Source organism: Mirounga angustirostris, unplaced genomic scaffold (genome assembly GCF_029215605.1).
Source record: "Mirounga angustirostris isolate CCGP_5_RB_7025 unplaced genomic scaffold, mMirAng1.0.hap1 SCAF_8, whole genome shotgun sequence".
NCBI lineage: Eukaryota > Metazoa > Chordata > Mammalia > Carnivora > Phocidae > Mirounga > Mirounga angustirostris.
Window position 1 is genome coordinate 104,428,458 of NW_026991716.1, and position 16,944 is coordinate 104,445,401.

The 16,944-nt window shown below is 33.5% G+C and overlaps 1 protein-coding gene across 6 annotated transcripts in view; it reads right to left on the reverse strand.

Annotated features, from left to right (window-relative positions):
• TBC1D32 (TBC1 domain family member 32) overlaps nucleotides 1–16,944 on the reverse strand; it is a 201,498-nt gene that overhangs the window by 109,599 nt on the left and 74,955 nt on the right. For all 6 annotated transcript variants that reach the window (XM_064598061.1, XM_064598058.1, XM_064598056.1 and 3 more), the window contains 2 exons: nucleotides 14,701–14,819; nucleotides 6,670–6,786 (listed from right to left, as the gene is read on the reverse strand). In XM_064598061.1, coding sequence (XP_064454131.1) covers nucleotides 6,670–6,786; nucleotides 14,701–14,819 — 236 coding nt within the window. The remainder of the gene's footprint in view (nucleotides 1–6,669; nucleotides 6,787–14,700; nucleotides 14,820–16,944) is intronic.

Below are 16,944 nucleotides of genomic sequence, written 5' to 3' on the forward strand. Positions count from 1 at the left end.
ATTTTCCCTTTCTCCTAATGTCCTCCATGCTATTCCTTACATTCCACAAATAGGTGAAACCATATGATAATTGACTTTCTCTGCTTGACTTATTTCACTTAGCATAATCTCCTCCAGTCCCATCCACGTTGATGTAAAAGTTGGGTATTCATCCTTTCTGATGGCTGAGTAATATTCCATTGTATATATGGACCACGTCTTCTTTAACCATTCATCTGTTGAAGGGCATCTCGGCTCTTTTCACAGTTTGGCTATTGGGGACACTGCTGCTATGAACATTGGGGTGCATATGGCCCTTCTTTTCACTACATCTGTGTCTTTGGGGTAAATACTCAGGAGTGCAATTGCTGGGTCATAGGGTAGCTCTATTTTTAATTTTTTGAGGCACCTCCACACTGTTTTCCAAAGTGGCTGTACCAACTTGCATTCCCAGCAACAGTGTAAGAGGGTTCCCCTTTCTCCACAATCTCTCCAACATTTGTTGTTTCTTGCCTTGTCAATTTTTGCCATTCTAACTGGTATAAGGTGATATCTCAATGTGGTTTTGATTTGAATTTCCCTGATGGCTAATGATGATGAATATTTTTTCATGCGTCTGTTAGCCATTTGTATGTCTTCTTTGGAGAAGTGTCTGTTCATGTCTTCTGCCCATTTTTTGACTTGATTATTTGTTTTTTGGGTGTTGAGTTTGAGAAGTTCTTTATAGATCTTGGATATCAGCCTTTTGTCTGTAGTGTATCTTCTCCCATCCTGTGGGTTGCCTCTTTGTTTTGTTGACTGTTTCCTTTGCTGTGCAGAAGCTTTTTATCTTGATGAAGTCCCAAAAGTTCATTTTTGCTTTTGTTTCACTTGCCTTTGGAGATGTATCTTGAAACAAGTTGTTGTGGCTGATGCCGAAGTGGTTACTGCCTAAGTTCTCCTCTAGGATTTTGATGGATTCCTGTCTCACATTGAGGTCTTTCATCCATTTTGAGTTTATCTTTGTGTATGATATTAGAGAATGGTTGAGTTTCATTCTTCTGTGTATAGCTGTCCAATTTTCCCAGCACCATTTATTGAAGAGAATGTCTTTTTTCCATTGCATGCCAATAAATTTTCTTATGCAGGTCAATAAATTTCCTCTTCCACTGAAACTAATTCAAACGGAGTTTTTCCAATAACCAAAGGGGTCCTACCTAATACTTCACTTATATAGCTGGAAATTAAGTGATAGGAACTGAAAAACAATCAAAGATTATATGTGTTAAAGGGACAGAATATTTTGTTGTTGACCTTTAACTTATTAAAGTATAACTTGAGAGTTGTTTGCAGGATCTAGAGTTTTGGTAGATACCTGTTATGAAATCATGAGAAGTTAAGGTCTAACATCCCTAAAATATAAACAATTCCTCAAAAGTAAGAAAAAGAAAACAAAGAGAAAATTAATAAAAATAAATTGAAACACCATTGAGAAGTCACCAATGGCCATTAAGCATATGAAAAAATGTGTTCACAAGAAAAACATACATTAATACTTTTCTCCTGTCAGACAGGTATCTAAACCTGTGATCACATAAACTTCTTAATGAAACTGCTAGAAAACAGTCACTATTATATCTCATTCATGGGAAAGCAAAAAGATTATTCCCTGTAGATAAAAAAACTAGCAATATATACTAAAATTATGTATGAATTTACCTTTCAACCCAGTGACTCCACTTCTAGAAATCTAGCCCAAAGATTCTATAGTGGGCAGAATTTAAGAGCTCCCAAGATTCTGAGGCCTTAAACACTAATGCATGTATTGCTGTGAAGAGATTTTTGCGGAAGTCCTTAATTGATTTTAAATTAGGAGATTATGCGAGTGGCTCTGATATCATCACAAGAGCCATTCAAAAGAAAAGAATTTTCTCGGGTCTGTTCACAGAAGAGGAAGTCAGAGAGATTCAAAGCATGAAAGGGATTTGACAGGAGGGATGTTGTTCACTGTTGAAATGGAGAGGGCCACTGAACAAAGCACCAGGAGCAACTCCTGCCTGACAGCCAGCAGAAAGCCAGGCACTTTAGTCCTACAACCTAAGAAATTGAATTCTGCTTGGTATTAATTTGGAATTGCAGTTTTCCCCAGGGCCTCCAGATGAGCACTTAGCCTGGCCAACATCTTGATTTTGGCTTATAATACTCTGAGCAGAAAACCCAGAAACACCATGCGAGACTTCTGATGTACAAAATTGTGAGCTCCTAACTGTGTGGTTTTAATTTGTTAAGTTTGTAGCAAGTTGTTATGCAACAGTAGAAAAAATATATAGGCACACTGGTAAATACAAAAAATATAAACCAAGCTATTAATTTTGGCATAACTTTAAATAGCAAAAATCTTAAAGAATCCAGCGTCTACCAATAGATGATTGGATGAATAAACTCTAGCACAACAGTATACCATGCATTTGTAGAAAAGGATAAAGGCAGAGCTCTATATACTGGTATGCAGTAATCTCAAAGGTAAAGAATGAAAAGAAAAATGCAGAGACAGGACCGTGTTTAGAGCATACTATCTTTTACTTAAGTCTGGAGGGAAAGAATATATATTATTTTTTAAAGTAACAGTTGTAAAGTAACAGTTGAAGTGTAAGCCAAAAACTAATAAAAAGTGTTAGTTATAAGGGTGCTATAAAAAAGAACTTTCTGCAATGATGGAAATATTCTGTCTGTGCTATCTAATGCGGTAGTCATTGGCCACCTATGGCTAGTGGGTACTTGAAAACTTGAAATGTGGATAGAACTTAAAGGAGAGAAATTTTGAATTTTATTTAGTTGTCATTAATTTAAATTTAAATAGCTACATGGAGCTAGCTGCTATTATAATGAAGATCAATACATACATACGGTGAGAAAGGACAAAAGGGATTAATATGTAAGCACATTCTGTGACTATACCTCGTTACATATTGGAGTCACATATTTTAAAAGAACATTAAATCATGTAAGAATCGAAAAGACAAAATTAATACAAAAGGTAAAACAACCTCTCAATTTAGAACATTCTAAAACAAGTCTATTAAGTTAGTGGCATAATGAGGCAGAACAGAGATTTACTTACTTCAAGTAACTTTAAAACACAACATTTTGATTGCAAATCCCTGGTGGCATAAATTCTAATAACAAAACTAACTGAAATGAAATGTCAATATGCATGCACTAATCTTATTTTATTCTGAAACTATTATATGTACACTGTACAATAAAAGCAAATAAGTAGTTTCATTCATGTCATTAGTAACCAAGCTTTTCAGTGAAAGAGAAAAAATCTAAGAAAAAAAATCAATACAGGCTCATGATGAATTTCTCTTTAAAAAAACACTTATACTCTTCAGCTGTCCACTGAAAAGACTAGAAATAATGACAACCCTAAACCATGAACATTTCTAGTGTCCAGGTTATAGTTTCTAAATAGCAAGTCCTAGTAAAAGGAACAACTCTTTGAAGATGGCCGATTCCAGGACTGAGACAGAAAATGTATACAATGAGCCCAGAACATCTTACATGAGAAATATACCAAACAGGAATAACAACATGTCAAAAGGACTCTGTAGCCAAGGAATATCTTGATTATCAAAAGCAAGAATGATTAACTGTACTGGATTGAAACATATACATATAAAAACTAGAAGCTCATAATGATACTAATAAAAAACATCCCTTTTGGAGATTACTAGACCAATTCACTACTTTGAGAATTTATAAATAGTCAAGCATTTATTCTGCCATTCCTGAAAAAAAACTGTTTCAGGGTTTCCTTTATTATTTAAATAATTCCAGTGAAATATAAAAAGAATGACAGAACTAGAATCACCACTTCACATCTCCTGGTGAAACAATGAATCAATGCAACCCAGGACAAATAACCCAGTTTTTCCAATAAATCAATGACATGGAAACAAAGAAAGAACTGTTTTAGAAAAAAGATGTAAAAGACATAATGACTGAATGCAATGTATGGACCTTGTTTGGATCATGACTTGACCAACTATTAAAAAAAAAAAAAGACATCTTAAGAAAAAGGAAACTTCTATATAGACCACATATTAGATAATATTAAGGGCTTATAGCTAACATTTTAGATATGATTAAAGCCATGATGGTTTACAAGGTGGTAATTCAAACAAAACGCAACAAAACCCAGAGGTCCTTATTACTTAAAGATACGTAATAAATTATTTACAGATAAATTGGCATTATGCCTAAAATATGCTTTATAATTCTCCAGGAAAAAAAAATGTAGGACTAAAGGAGAGGAAACTGGTTAAGAATAGGGGAATAGATGGCAGAACACTGACAGAATGTTGATAAAAGCTAAAGTTTAGTGTTGAGTATATGGGAGTTCATTATACCACTTTTTTAAATGCAAGTTTGAAAGCATCCACAAAAGAAAGCCCACCCATGAATGTGTGCAGTTAAATACACATACACACACACGTGGACATGCACACACAAACACACACACGGTTCCTCAGTTTAACTTCCTAGGGTTCCTGTCACAGGACTCCCAAAGAAAACAGAAAGATACTAAATTTAAATTCTTTTGAATAAAGCCTAAGAAGGGCCAAGATCATTAAGACCCTATCATATATTTAATAAAACAGTGAAGTTACTGAGAACCTACCATGCTCACAGTAGCAAAAGAAAAACAAAACAACAACTTGCTAGACTTTTTGGGCAAAAGATAAAATCCAGTTCCTCCCCTCATGGATTTTATAGTCCATTAGGAGAGACAAATGCAAAAGTAATTATACAATACTGTGACATATGAGACGACTTCTTTTGAGTAAGGCATGAAAAATGAGGAGATACTATATAGCCAAAAAGCAAGGTTTAGAAAGCTTCCAGATCCCAGAGAAAGGAAGAAACTTGTTCAAAGACCCTGGAAATCAGAGAGTGGAAGGTGACAAGAGAAAAAAAAGGGCTTTGAGAAACAAGGAGAAGCTGTATGTCAGGCAAAAGAACATGGCTACGCATGGAGGCGAAAGGAAGTCAGCAAAGATTTTAAATAGAATTACTACATCTGGTTTTCATTTCTAAAGGACCACTTTGAGAATAAATCAGCAGGAGGATAAATTACAGGTTGAGACTGGGGGAAAAAAAAGCAGTTAGGATCTCACTGAAGTAATCTAGACAACAAATGAGAGTCTGAGCTAAGGTGGCCTTAATAGAAATAAAAAAAGTAAACAAGATGTAGTTATTAGGGAAGCAAAAATCTATACATGGTGATTAATTGCATATATAGAAAGAGAAGTCAGTGATGACTTCCAGGTTTCTAGCGCATTCAGTTATGTGGATGATGGTGCCATATGCTGAGATAGGAAAACAAGAAATGGAATTGATTTAAAATAGAAAAAAAACCCAAACATTATATTCAGTTCTAGAAGGGGTAAGACTAAGATGCCCATCAGTGTTCCAGATGTCCATTATCTGGTAGAAATCTGAGTATAGATTTGACAGGTGAGCAATATAGGTCAGAACTGTCCATATACAACTAAAGTTACAGTACTGGATGAGATCAATCTGGATAACAGACAGCAGAGGTAGAGAAGTCCACAAAGGAGACTATATAGGAGAGACCAGAGAAGCTGGAAGAGAACCAGAAGTAGAACCACAGACGTAGAAGAGAGTGACAAGACTCCCATAACTGATTTCAACAAAGGCAATAATTTTAGGAATATCTTCAAAAACCATTCGCTGGACATCTACAATGTGCTAAATGCTAAGGATGACTAAGATATCCTACTTGCTCTCAGGCACTCACAGGGTAGCAGGGAAGACAGACACATAAATGGCTGATTATAAAACTACTTAAGAAATGCCAAGATACAAGTAGCACAAGGTAAAATTGAAACACTTCAAGGAAAAGAGAATAGAAATTAAAAATCCAACATTAGAAGTATCTATCTTTATATTTCATTCATAAAATTATCAAAAATTTCCAGAGTAGAGAATTTTTTAAAAATTAGAATGTTTAGGATTAACAAGAATTAAAAATATTCAAATGGGCAAAACTATAGAAAAAACAATAACACACAGGTCAAAGGGACCAGAAAATAGGAATGATTAATAGAATTTCAGTGTTAATTAAATAATTCTTTATGAATGCATAAGTACATATTTTATGTGCTTAATTCATAAAGTTACCCAAAGATGAGGAACTAAATATCTCTAAATGATTAAAACAAGTTACCCATTTGGGAGTATGAATATGAAAAAAGTCTCAAATAAATATGTATATACTGCCCTCATGGGGCAGTAATAGGTAGTTCATTAAAATATAAGCAGAAAATATATTGGACTCCTTGGATCTAGTTTAATCCTAATTATTCTAGCCAATGAAGAAGCAACACTGGTGTGACTAGTAACATAAACCATCTAAAAATCATTCACGTATATATTTCTGTTTATGCCATGTTTCTTTCCTGATTGGGGAGCATTAACCTTGTATTCCAAGAGGTGTTGTAACTTTTAGGTGACCTGGATTAAAAATTCCAGGCACAGATAATTCGGAGCATATTCCATGGGTAAATAAATCAAATCAGCCTTTAAACACCATTAAATAATGTTCCTTTTTTCTGTCAAACTGCACTGTACTACAAATCTCAAATATCACTTATATAAGGTAAAGATTAAAAGAAAATGACTTACAATAACACATGTTGGGACTTCACGAAGAGAATACTCTGCTTTATTAGGAAGATCTTGATTGCCTACCAGCTCATAAACAGCAGGATACGGTAACAAGTTCACCAGTGCTAGAAAAGACTAGGCAGGGAAGAAAGAAAACACTGTCATTTAAATGGTGCATGTTTTTCAACCACATCCATGATACAGTTTTATAGGAGTATGACTATGAGGGTTAATTTTTTAAAATAAGCCTAATTAATCTACATAAATGTGAAATACATACATGTTAAGTGCCAAATAGCTAACCTCAACAATAATCTATGTGCTGATAATGCATAACAATTGTAACAGAATATATAGGAGTTGGAAAATGTTTTAAAATGTCTTGTATCTCTTGAAAAGTTTGGTTTTGAGAAAAAAAATGAAATGATTTTATTGCTGGAAAAAGCTGAATAAAATAATATTAAATGTTAAAAAAAAGAAATGATCCATCTTTCTCATTATTTGCATTGTTTTAACTGTAGTGTAAGAAATACAAGAGAGTAACACTGTGGGGCTCTGAAGCAAGATAATAAATTCTATATATTCTCGTATTCAGGTCACAAGGTTTTCTTTATCCTTTAACTACATTCACTGGAAATCCAACTAACCTAATTATTATAGTTAATTTAAAAAGCCATGCCTTTACCTATCAAAACCAGCTCATTTTCTGGTGCAATCTTAACAAGTTAATCTCTCCATGAAGTTTTTAAGCTCTCACATTTCATCTTACTAAAAACAACCTGAAGATTTTTCTCAGGCACAGTTCATTCTTTGGATCACCTGAACAAAAGCATGCAGTGGTTGCCCATCACTATCAAGCCTAAACTCCTTAGCAAGACTTTCAAGGCACTTAACTAATTGACACCTTTCTTCTCTTCACAGTGTCAAAAGCCTTGTTTTCCATTATTCCTCAGCAGGAAATCACTACTTCAGTCAATTGAATCTGCCTGTGGTCTCCTTCAAATAAATGACTGCCACATATGCAAACCTTTTGATCCTACCAACATATTCCTCCTACCCTCCCACTTACTCATTATCCCACTTCATAAACTTGCCACATTTTTTTTCTAGAAGGCTTTCTAATGAATTCTATTCACCTCTAGAAACCCTGTGTTTTGCCAATACCTGTATGTTTCATTCATATTGTATTAGTTGTATTTATTTGTAACTATTAAGTTTTCTGCTTATCGTTTTAAAAAAATTTTCACTGGATTCAGAAAACTTGAGAATCAAATTAAGAATTTTCACTGTAATCAGAACACGAGAAAATTTAGAAGAACAGTTAATTCAATCTCTCACATACTAGATGAAAAAACTTAAGGACCAGAGAAGTTAAGTGACTCAGCCAAAGACACGCAATCAGAAAGTTGGCAGCAGAACTAATCGGCATTTTCTTATTTTCAGGCTAGGTTACTCATTACAACTCCCAGTATAATCTTCAGACACTATTTAACAATGTCACTGTGCTACACAGTCCTTGTTTGAGGACTTGGAAGGTACAGTCCATTTTATCTCCACCTCCACCCTTATTATGCCAAATGCAATATTCCTTAACAAATAACAGTGGTTATAGTCAATATATTTAACACAGTGGATTTTAACAAAATGTTGCTGTAGAATGAAAAATGAATTCTTTAAAAGTTTCCTTTTCTTCCCATGAATATTCCATAAAATGAAGATGGAATTTTTAACTACTTCTAAGAAAATAATCTATATACTCCTGATTTAAACCTAGTATCATTTGGATAGCAATAAAGTTATCATAAAGTAGAATGACTAAATTTAATAACCTAGTTGCCATTTACTGAATGCTTATCTAAAGAACACTATGCAAGAAGTGTTCACTATAGAGAAAACAAAACAAAACAAAAAAACTGGTATCAAGGAAAGGATGTTTAAGGAATGTGTCAATTAATTATACATAAAATGAACTGCAGGGAAACTAGAGAATTCATGGCCACCTACGAAACCACCTAGGAAAAATTCACTAATCATCCAGGTGTTGACTACAAAGATGATTAACATAGATTTCATATTTGTATTATTCATCCAGTTTATGAAAAAAATAAGATGTTAAAAAAAAAGGAAAATGCTTTATAATTTAAATACGTAAATATTTTATAAATGTTCTGAATATTTACCCAGTATTTAGAGTTATAAATGAGTCTTATTTAAAATATCCTTCCTATCTATTATTACAAGAAACTTTTTAATAAATGTTCATCTTAACATCTGACACTGTCCATAAAGGCACATGGTCTTTACAAATCACATATCAATACTATCCTGAGAGTTTTCGTATTATTTGCACATGAGGAATTCCATGGGTAAACATGAAACTTCCTCCTTTCACCTAAGAAATAAAACAACCTAGACCACATAGAATCATGGTAACTTCTGATATGGTACTCTAATTATGTAAAACATAAGGTAAAAATTCAGTAATTATAGTTGAACAAAACGAACTAAACAATTTTAAAGAAACTTGAGAAAATTTCAGCAGCTTGTTTCTAGGAGAAAAAATGCATTTTTCATACAGTGAGCATTTTTTTAAAAAAACATTAGCATACTATAAAATTGTGAGGTCTTATTTATAATATAATCATGAGTTCCCAAGAAAACATCATAAGATGTGCTAATATCAAACATTAATTATCCTAAAATTTATATTAGCACAAAACATTTTACTTCCATGTCTTGACGAAAATAAGGTTTTGTAAAGTAATAGTAAGGAAACTAATTAAAGGCCAAATATTTGATGTATCTTGAGACTAAAGCATTTTAAAATTACCCAAGAACAAATACTTTTTATGAATTAAAACTCCTTCAGGTTGATAATGATTATCCATTCACTTATTAATTCAAAATATTTTAACACCAGCTGCTTATCAGCAATTATGCCAGATGCTAAGAATAAAAATATGAATGAAGGAATGGTCCCTGCCCTCAAGAACTCACACTGTAATAGAGGACAAATACACTATTAGATCATTTAAAATGGTTCTCCAAGTGATCTGATGGTACCATACTACAGAGAGGGTTGGAAGGACATTGGGAGGATCACACTATACAGCAAAGCAAGAGGAGATGAGAGCTATGACTGCAAAGTAGCAGGCAGGTAGGCAGGAGGAGATGTACTATGTTAATGATCACTACCTTTATCCTCTAGGAAAAAGAACTAAGTTTTTCCAGAAAAGTAATGGGAATTTCATTTTACCTTATAGATAGAAAGCTGTGAAGGAAAATGATTTTGAGGGTAGACAGTACCGGGGGAAAATAAATTAAAATTTGGGGTTCTATCAATTATACTTATTACACCAAAAATGTATTTTTAAGTTTCTAACACAGAAATCAGAAAGTGATTTAAAAAGGCGAATTTAAGATAAGAGAATCAAACCATTTTAAATAGTTTTACATCTTTCTAATCTGTATGCCTTCCTATTTTTTTTTTTACTTATCGCACTAAGATCTAATACAATGTTAAATTGATAAGTGAACAGATTTTAGGTCCAATATTTCACCATTAAATATGAGATTCATGTTTTTGATAGATAGTATTTATCAGATCGAATTAAATCTGCCAAGTTTTTATCATAAATGGGCATTAAGTTTTGTCAAATGATGTGTCCATGTCTACTGAAATCATCGTATGAGTCTTCTGTATTCTGTTAATATTATAGTCCCATTTTAGAATGAGAAACCAACTTTCAGTTGCTTGGGATAAACCCCACTTGATCATAAAAAATGATGGATCCTTTATATATTACTATATACAATTTGATATTTTGTTAAATATTTAAGTCTATGCTCAGATATACTTGTCTATTTTTTTTCAATAACAGTGTTATCTCATCCACATCAGTATTATGATGGTCTCCTCACATAAGTTAGAACTTAATTCTTCAACCTCTGTTTTGAGAAAAAACTTGTGGAAGAGTGTTGTTCTCTCTAAGAGTTTCATAGAATTCACCAGTGAAACCACGTGGCTCTCTATGGAATTTGATAATGAATTCGATTTCTTTAACAGAACATAGCTATTCAGATTTTCTATTTTATACTGGGTCAGTTTTGGTAAGCATATTTAAGGAGTTTGCCAATTTTATCTTAGTTGTTTAACTTACAGCATAAAGCTGATTATAATACTCCTTTATTATTCCTTAATAACTACAGGATCTTCAGTGAAACTCTTCTTTCATTCTTGATTAACTTTGGGCCCCTCATTTTCTTGATGAGTCTAGCCAGGGGTTTATTATTTTTAATAATCATTTGCAAGTACCAACTTTTGGCTTTGTTACTTTTCTCATTTGTCTTTACTCTGTTTCATTAATTTCTGCTCTAAAGTTTATTATTTCCTTTCTTCCATTTGCTTTGGGTATAATTTGTTCTTTTTCTAGTTTCTTAGAGTGAAAACTTGACTCATTTATTTTAGATATTTCTAATATAAATATTACAGTTAAATATCCCTCTTAGCACTACTTCAGAAACATTTGCAAATTTTCTATTTTACTTTTTATTTTCTGCTTTAAAATATTTCCTAATCTCCCTTATGACTTCTTTGAGCTGTGTGAATTTAGAGGTGTATTTCCAAATATTTGGGCTTTTACAGTTTCTAGCTTGTGATACTTAGGTTCACTGTGGTCTCAGAACATACTTTGTATTATTCCAATCATTTTACGTTTATGCAGACTTAACACTCCAGCCCAGCAAGTCTCTTGGTAAGCACGCTAAGTACTCTTGAAAATGTGTGTTCTGCAGTCACTGAATATAGTAATCCATAAAGAACAATTAGATCAAGTGATAACTAGTGATATTCATATCATGTACCTGAGAACAGACTGAAAGATCTGTCACATCAATTGCTAAAAGAGGAATGTTAAAATCTGCAACTATTACTGTAGATTTGCCTATATCTTCCTTAAGTTATTTTAATGCTTCATATATTTTGAATCTCATTTCTAGGATCATAACTTATGATTGTTATGTCCTCCTGATATATTGACCAATGTTTCTTAATCCAACATTACTTCATTTTCTCTGTCTCTGACATTAAATATGGCTACTGCAGTCTTCTAATGTATATTTTTTCCTCTTTTTCTATTCATTGACTTTCAACTTATCAGTGTCTTTTTCTTTAAAGTGAATTTCTTAGAGACAGCACATATTTGGGTCTTATTCTGAAAATCTCTGCATTTTAAATATTTAGTCTCTTACATGTAATGCAGTTATTGATTAGGGCTACCTTTTTCCTATTTGTTTTCTTTTTCCCATCCCCTTTCTGTCCCTCTCTGCATGGGGTTATTTTTAGAATTTTATTTTAGCTCTACCTTTTGCATTTTATTTGTGGTTTTTCTAGGTCAGCTGTCCAATAGACCTCTCTGTGGTGTTGGAAATGTTATATTATTTGAACTATGCAACAACTGCTAGCTACATATAGCTACTGAACACAAGATTAAATGTACTTGAGGGACCGAATTTTTAACTTTGGTTTTAAGTAGGTTTATATAGCCACATGGTACTATTGTCTATCATATTCCAAAACACAGGTACAGAGAGGTAAGAGGAGGCTGGACTGGAAATGAGTTTAGTGTACCTCATTATATATGGAGTCCACATTACTGTTTTCTATAATTTAAAAGACAGTAAAATTAAATCCAAATTCCCTAAGGAATAATATTTAGAACTACAAGCTGGGCACTAAGAATGTTTGCTATGAGTTATTTCTAGATAATTCAGTTCACAGTTTAGAGGAATATACGTTTTTTTAACAGAAATTAACCATTAGTTTATGCTGACATTTCTAATTCAAAGTCAAAGAAGTTAAAGAAAATCCCAACCTTATAATAGAAATAGAAATATTTTCTAGGGATTAAAAATTAATGTTGTTCCACTTCATGTAAAATTTAAGAATCTTGAAACCACATAGATTTGTGTACCATTACACCATTTGCTTACCCTGTGTAGTAGAGTTGTCATATATATTACCTCTAAGTATAAAATAAACCCCACTATATGTCATAGTTTTCTTTTAAAGAGTCCTATGAATTAAGAGAAAAACAGGGTTGTTGTTGTTTTTTAAAGATTTTATTTATTTATTTGAGAGAGAGAGAGCACATGAGCACAAGTGAGCAAGGGGTAGTGGCAAAGGGAGAGGGAGAGAGAATCCCAAGCAGGCACCATACTGAGTGCGAGCCTGACAGAAGGCTCAGATTTCATGTTCCTGAGAGCATGACCTGAGCCGAAATCAAGACTCCGAGGCTTAACGGACTGAGTCACCTAGGCACCCCAACAGGCTTTTTTATACTCACTCACCTACTTGCAATTTCTTTTCAGTCTGAAAATCCAAATATCCATCGGGTATCATTGTCCTTCAACCTGAAGAAATTCCTTTTGTGTTAAATAAAATGCAAGTCTGCTAAAAAATATTTTCTTAACCTTTAAAGTTTATTTTACTTTTATCCTTGAGTACTTTTGCTGGATACAGAATTCTAGGTTGACTGGGCTTCCCCCTTCCAGCACATTAAAGATGCTCTATTATCTTCTGGCCTCCACAGTTTCTAATGAGACATCAGCACACTTTTCTGCCGTTCCCCTCTATGTATGATTTTCTATGGCTTCTTTCAAGATTTTCTCTTTATCTTTAGTTTTCAGCAGTTTGTACGGCTATAATGAGCCTTGCTGTGGTTGCCTTTGCATTTTCATTCTTTGCGTATTCTTCCTTGCGATTCACTGTTTCTTGGTCTATAAATTTACATTTTTCAAGATATTTGGAAATTCAGCTTTTGTTCAATATCTTTCTGTCCCATTCATTCCCTTTCTTCTTCTATTTCTATATATCAATCAAAGGTATTAAAACTTTTGATAAGGTCTCACAAATCACAGAAGCATTCCCTAGTTTTTCTCTCTGTTCTTCAGATTATATAATTTCTATTTATCTATCTCAAGTTCACGGACTAGTTCTTCTGTCGTATTTAAATATTCTATTAAGCCCATCTAGAAAATTATTTCAGATAAGGTAGTTTAGTTCTAGAGTTTCTATCTGGTTCTTTTATATGGTTTCTATTTCTTTACTATAATTTCCAGTTTGTTTATTCATTACAAGAATATTTTCCTTTGCATGCTACTTATAACAATTCCCTCAAAATTCTTATATATAATTCCAATTTCTTCATCATTTCAATCTCTATTAGTTGCCTTTTTCTGGGTTTGAATCGCATTTCTCTTATTCTTCATATTTCTATTAATTATGGACTATATCTAATACATTGTGAATGATCTAATCCCCAATGCTGATTTTAATAGTTAACATGGCAAATTCAAAAAAAAATTGGGGAAACATATCAAATACATAAAAGCCATTGAATTAGAACATTGTATAGGTACTTTAGAATTTCTTTTTTTGGCACATTACACTAAATGATAGCATCTTCTCTTTGCCCAGTCATCCTTCAAATAATCCTGACAATTTTCTATTAGATTTAAACCCAAGGGCTTTTTTTTTTTTTTTTTTTTGCTTTGGTTGATTGGTTTTTGTTTTAGGGTTTTGGTGGGGGGAGGGAGGTTGTTTTTTCATAGCATGTCTAGTGTGTATTACTCTTTATTAAGAGAAAAATTACCAAAAACATTTTGAAAGGAAAACATCCTTGCAAAATGCAATTCTCTTTGAACACTGGTAGTTCTAGCCACTTATTTTGAAAACAAAAAAATTAGAAATGAAATAAAGGAGAGAAGAGAAAGTTTGGAAAAGCTGCTGGTTGTAACTGAATATATATATATAAAGCCTGGATGAAGTAATTTTTTTTTTTTTAAGATTTTATTTATTTATTCATGAGAGACAGAGAGAGACAGAAGCAGAGGGAGAAGCGCTCCCAAGGAGCAGGGAGCCCGATGTGGGACTCGATCCCAGGACCCCGGGATCATGACCTGAGCCGAAGGCAGACGCTTAACCATCTGAGCCACCCAGGAGCCCTGGATGAAGTAATTTTTGAGAGAGATACTCAGATCATTCCCTACCTTTTGACAGCTCCGGTCAATAGGATCCACTGGCGTAGATCTGGGGTGGGTTACTCTAACGTCATCTCTTCCACATTCCAGATTGGCCCATAATTCAGTTATAAGTGCATTAATAAACCCTAAGAAGAATTATGTTACATCATATTTACAGTATATTATTTCTTGGGATTATGGAAAAAGACATAATTATCCCTCTGATAAGATTGGTCCACAGTGATAAAAGACACATACTTACATCTTGTGTAAGAAATAACCTCTAACCTTGGTAGAAATTATATCTCCTACTGTTCATTATACCTTCATGATACCTCATTGTCATAAAACTGCATAATGACTAAATTCTGAGACACTATTTCCCTAGAGAACTGAATTTTGAGTCTTAGTATTTATCCCTTAGCCAATAACTTCTGAGCATGTTTTTCTGAAAAGTAAGATTTACACTTTACTCTGCAAATGAGCCAACAATGAAAGGCAGCTGAAAGATGGTATGTATGTGCATGTGTGCGTGCGTGCATGTAGCAGGTATCAAGAGGCAGGGTAGGCACTTAAAGAGTGTGTGTTCCTTATTCTAATATAACTTTTTTTTTCTTTATAATTCTTATGCTTAAAACAATTCATTTCATACAACTTCTGGCTCAATACAGTTTAAATTCTCATGAGTCAGACACTATATATCTAAATGAAAGTGATTTTTTTTTAGAGATTTTATTTATTTATTTGACAGAGAGAGAGAGCGTGAGAGGGAACATAAGCAGGGGGAGTGGGAGAGGGAGAAGCAGGCCTCCTGTGGAGCAGGGATCCCGATGTGGGGCTCGACCCCAGGACCCTGGAAACATGACCTGAGCCAAAGGCAGATGCTCAACGACTGAGCCACCCAGGTGCCCCTAGAAAGTCCATCTAGTGAAAGTGATTATTAAGGTTGATTATTAAATTCTTTTATGAAGAATCAAATTACATAAAAAAGTGTAAAACAGAACATCTAATCATAAAATCGGTAAGTTCGTGATAACATTACAGCAGAAAGGCTCCTGTGGTATAAGAGAAAAAAATATGGGCTCTGAAATCAAGAATATCAGGGTTGAAATTATAAACCTGCCAACTCAGTAGTTGTGTGTCCTTATACAAATCCCTTGACTTCTTAGAACATCAGTTCCCCCTTTTGAAAACTGAAATAATGCTATATTTCAGGGTTGCCATGAAGAATAAATTAGAGTTACTAATATAGTACCCTAAGTTCATAGGAACACAAGCAGTGTTAGTCTCCCTTCCATTGTCCTGTAAAATAACTGCATTTAACCCTCTGATGAAAAGCTTGATACCATGAGGCTTAGAAGCTTAATGACTTGACCAACAGGGAAATCGGAGATTAAATCTAGTCTCCAAATGCTTCCATTAATGTGCCTCTAGTACGGCAGTATATTAGATTTTATATTGAGTAGAAGAAAAAATAAGTTGTTCAGTTTAGGACAACTTTTACCAAGAAACATGTTTCATAATACAAATAGTCCAAATTAGTTTAGTCAAATGGTTTTTAAGATACATTATAGTAAAATATTTTCATTTAAGGAGAGAATCAGTTGTGGTCAGTGATGTTGTAATTCATCAACCCTAAGCTTTGAAAAATATAACCACAGCATCTCTGTTAGAGGTATGGCTTGTCTCTGGTTCAGGGTTCAGATAACCTTAAGATATATTAAGTCAGTGATGTTTAAACTTCTTAAAAATCCAATCCATAGTAGTTAATACATGCTGACTGCAAAGACAGTGGTGAAAGCTAAGTGGTAAGAGGGAAGCTTTCAAGAAGCAAAAAAGGAAGAAGGAGAATAAGGAAATGGGATGTATGTATGTATGCTAACTATTGTGGTTGTAAATTCTGAAGCATATACAGGCCACTAAAACTGAGCATTAAGAAATCCTAGAAGATTCAAAAAGAAAAAGAGAGAAAGAAAGAAATCCTGTAAGATTCAGTTGTACTGAAAGGATGATATCCTTTTGATTTATAAGATGAAGACAATTTCCTAAAGATCAAGTACTTCTCAGTTTAATTTATGTTCCATTGTTCTCAGAAAAGAGAACAAGGATGTGTGTATATATATCTTTCAAGGGAAAAAAAAAATCCATTGCAATTTCATGGAAGAAAAAAAATAAAAGGAAACCCCATAACTTTCCCTTACCTAAGGCCTAACTTTTCCTAACTTGGGAAAAGCTAGGCCTTACTAACTTTTCTAAAATAAACATCCTGAG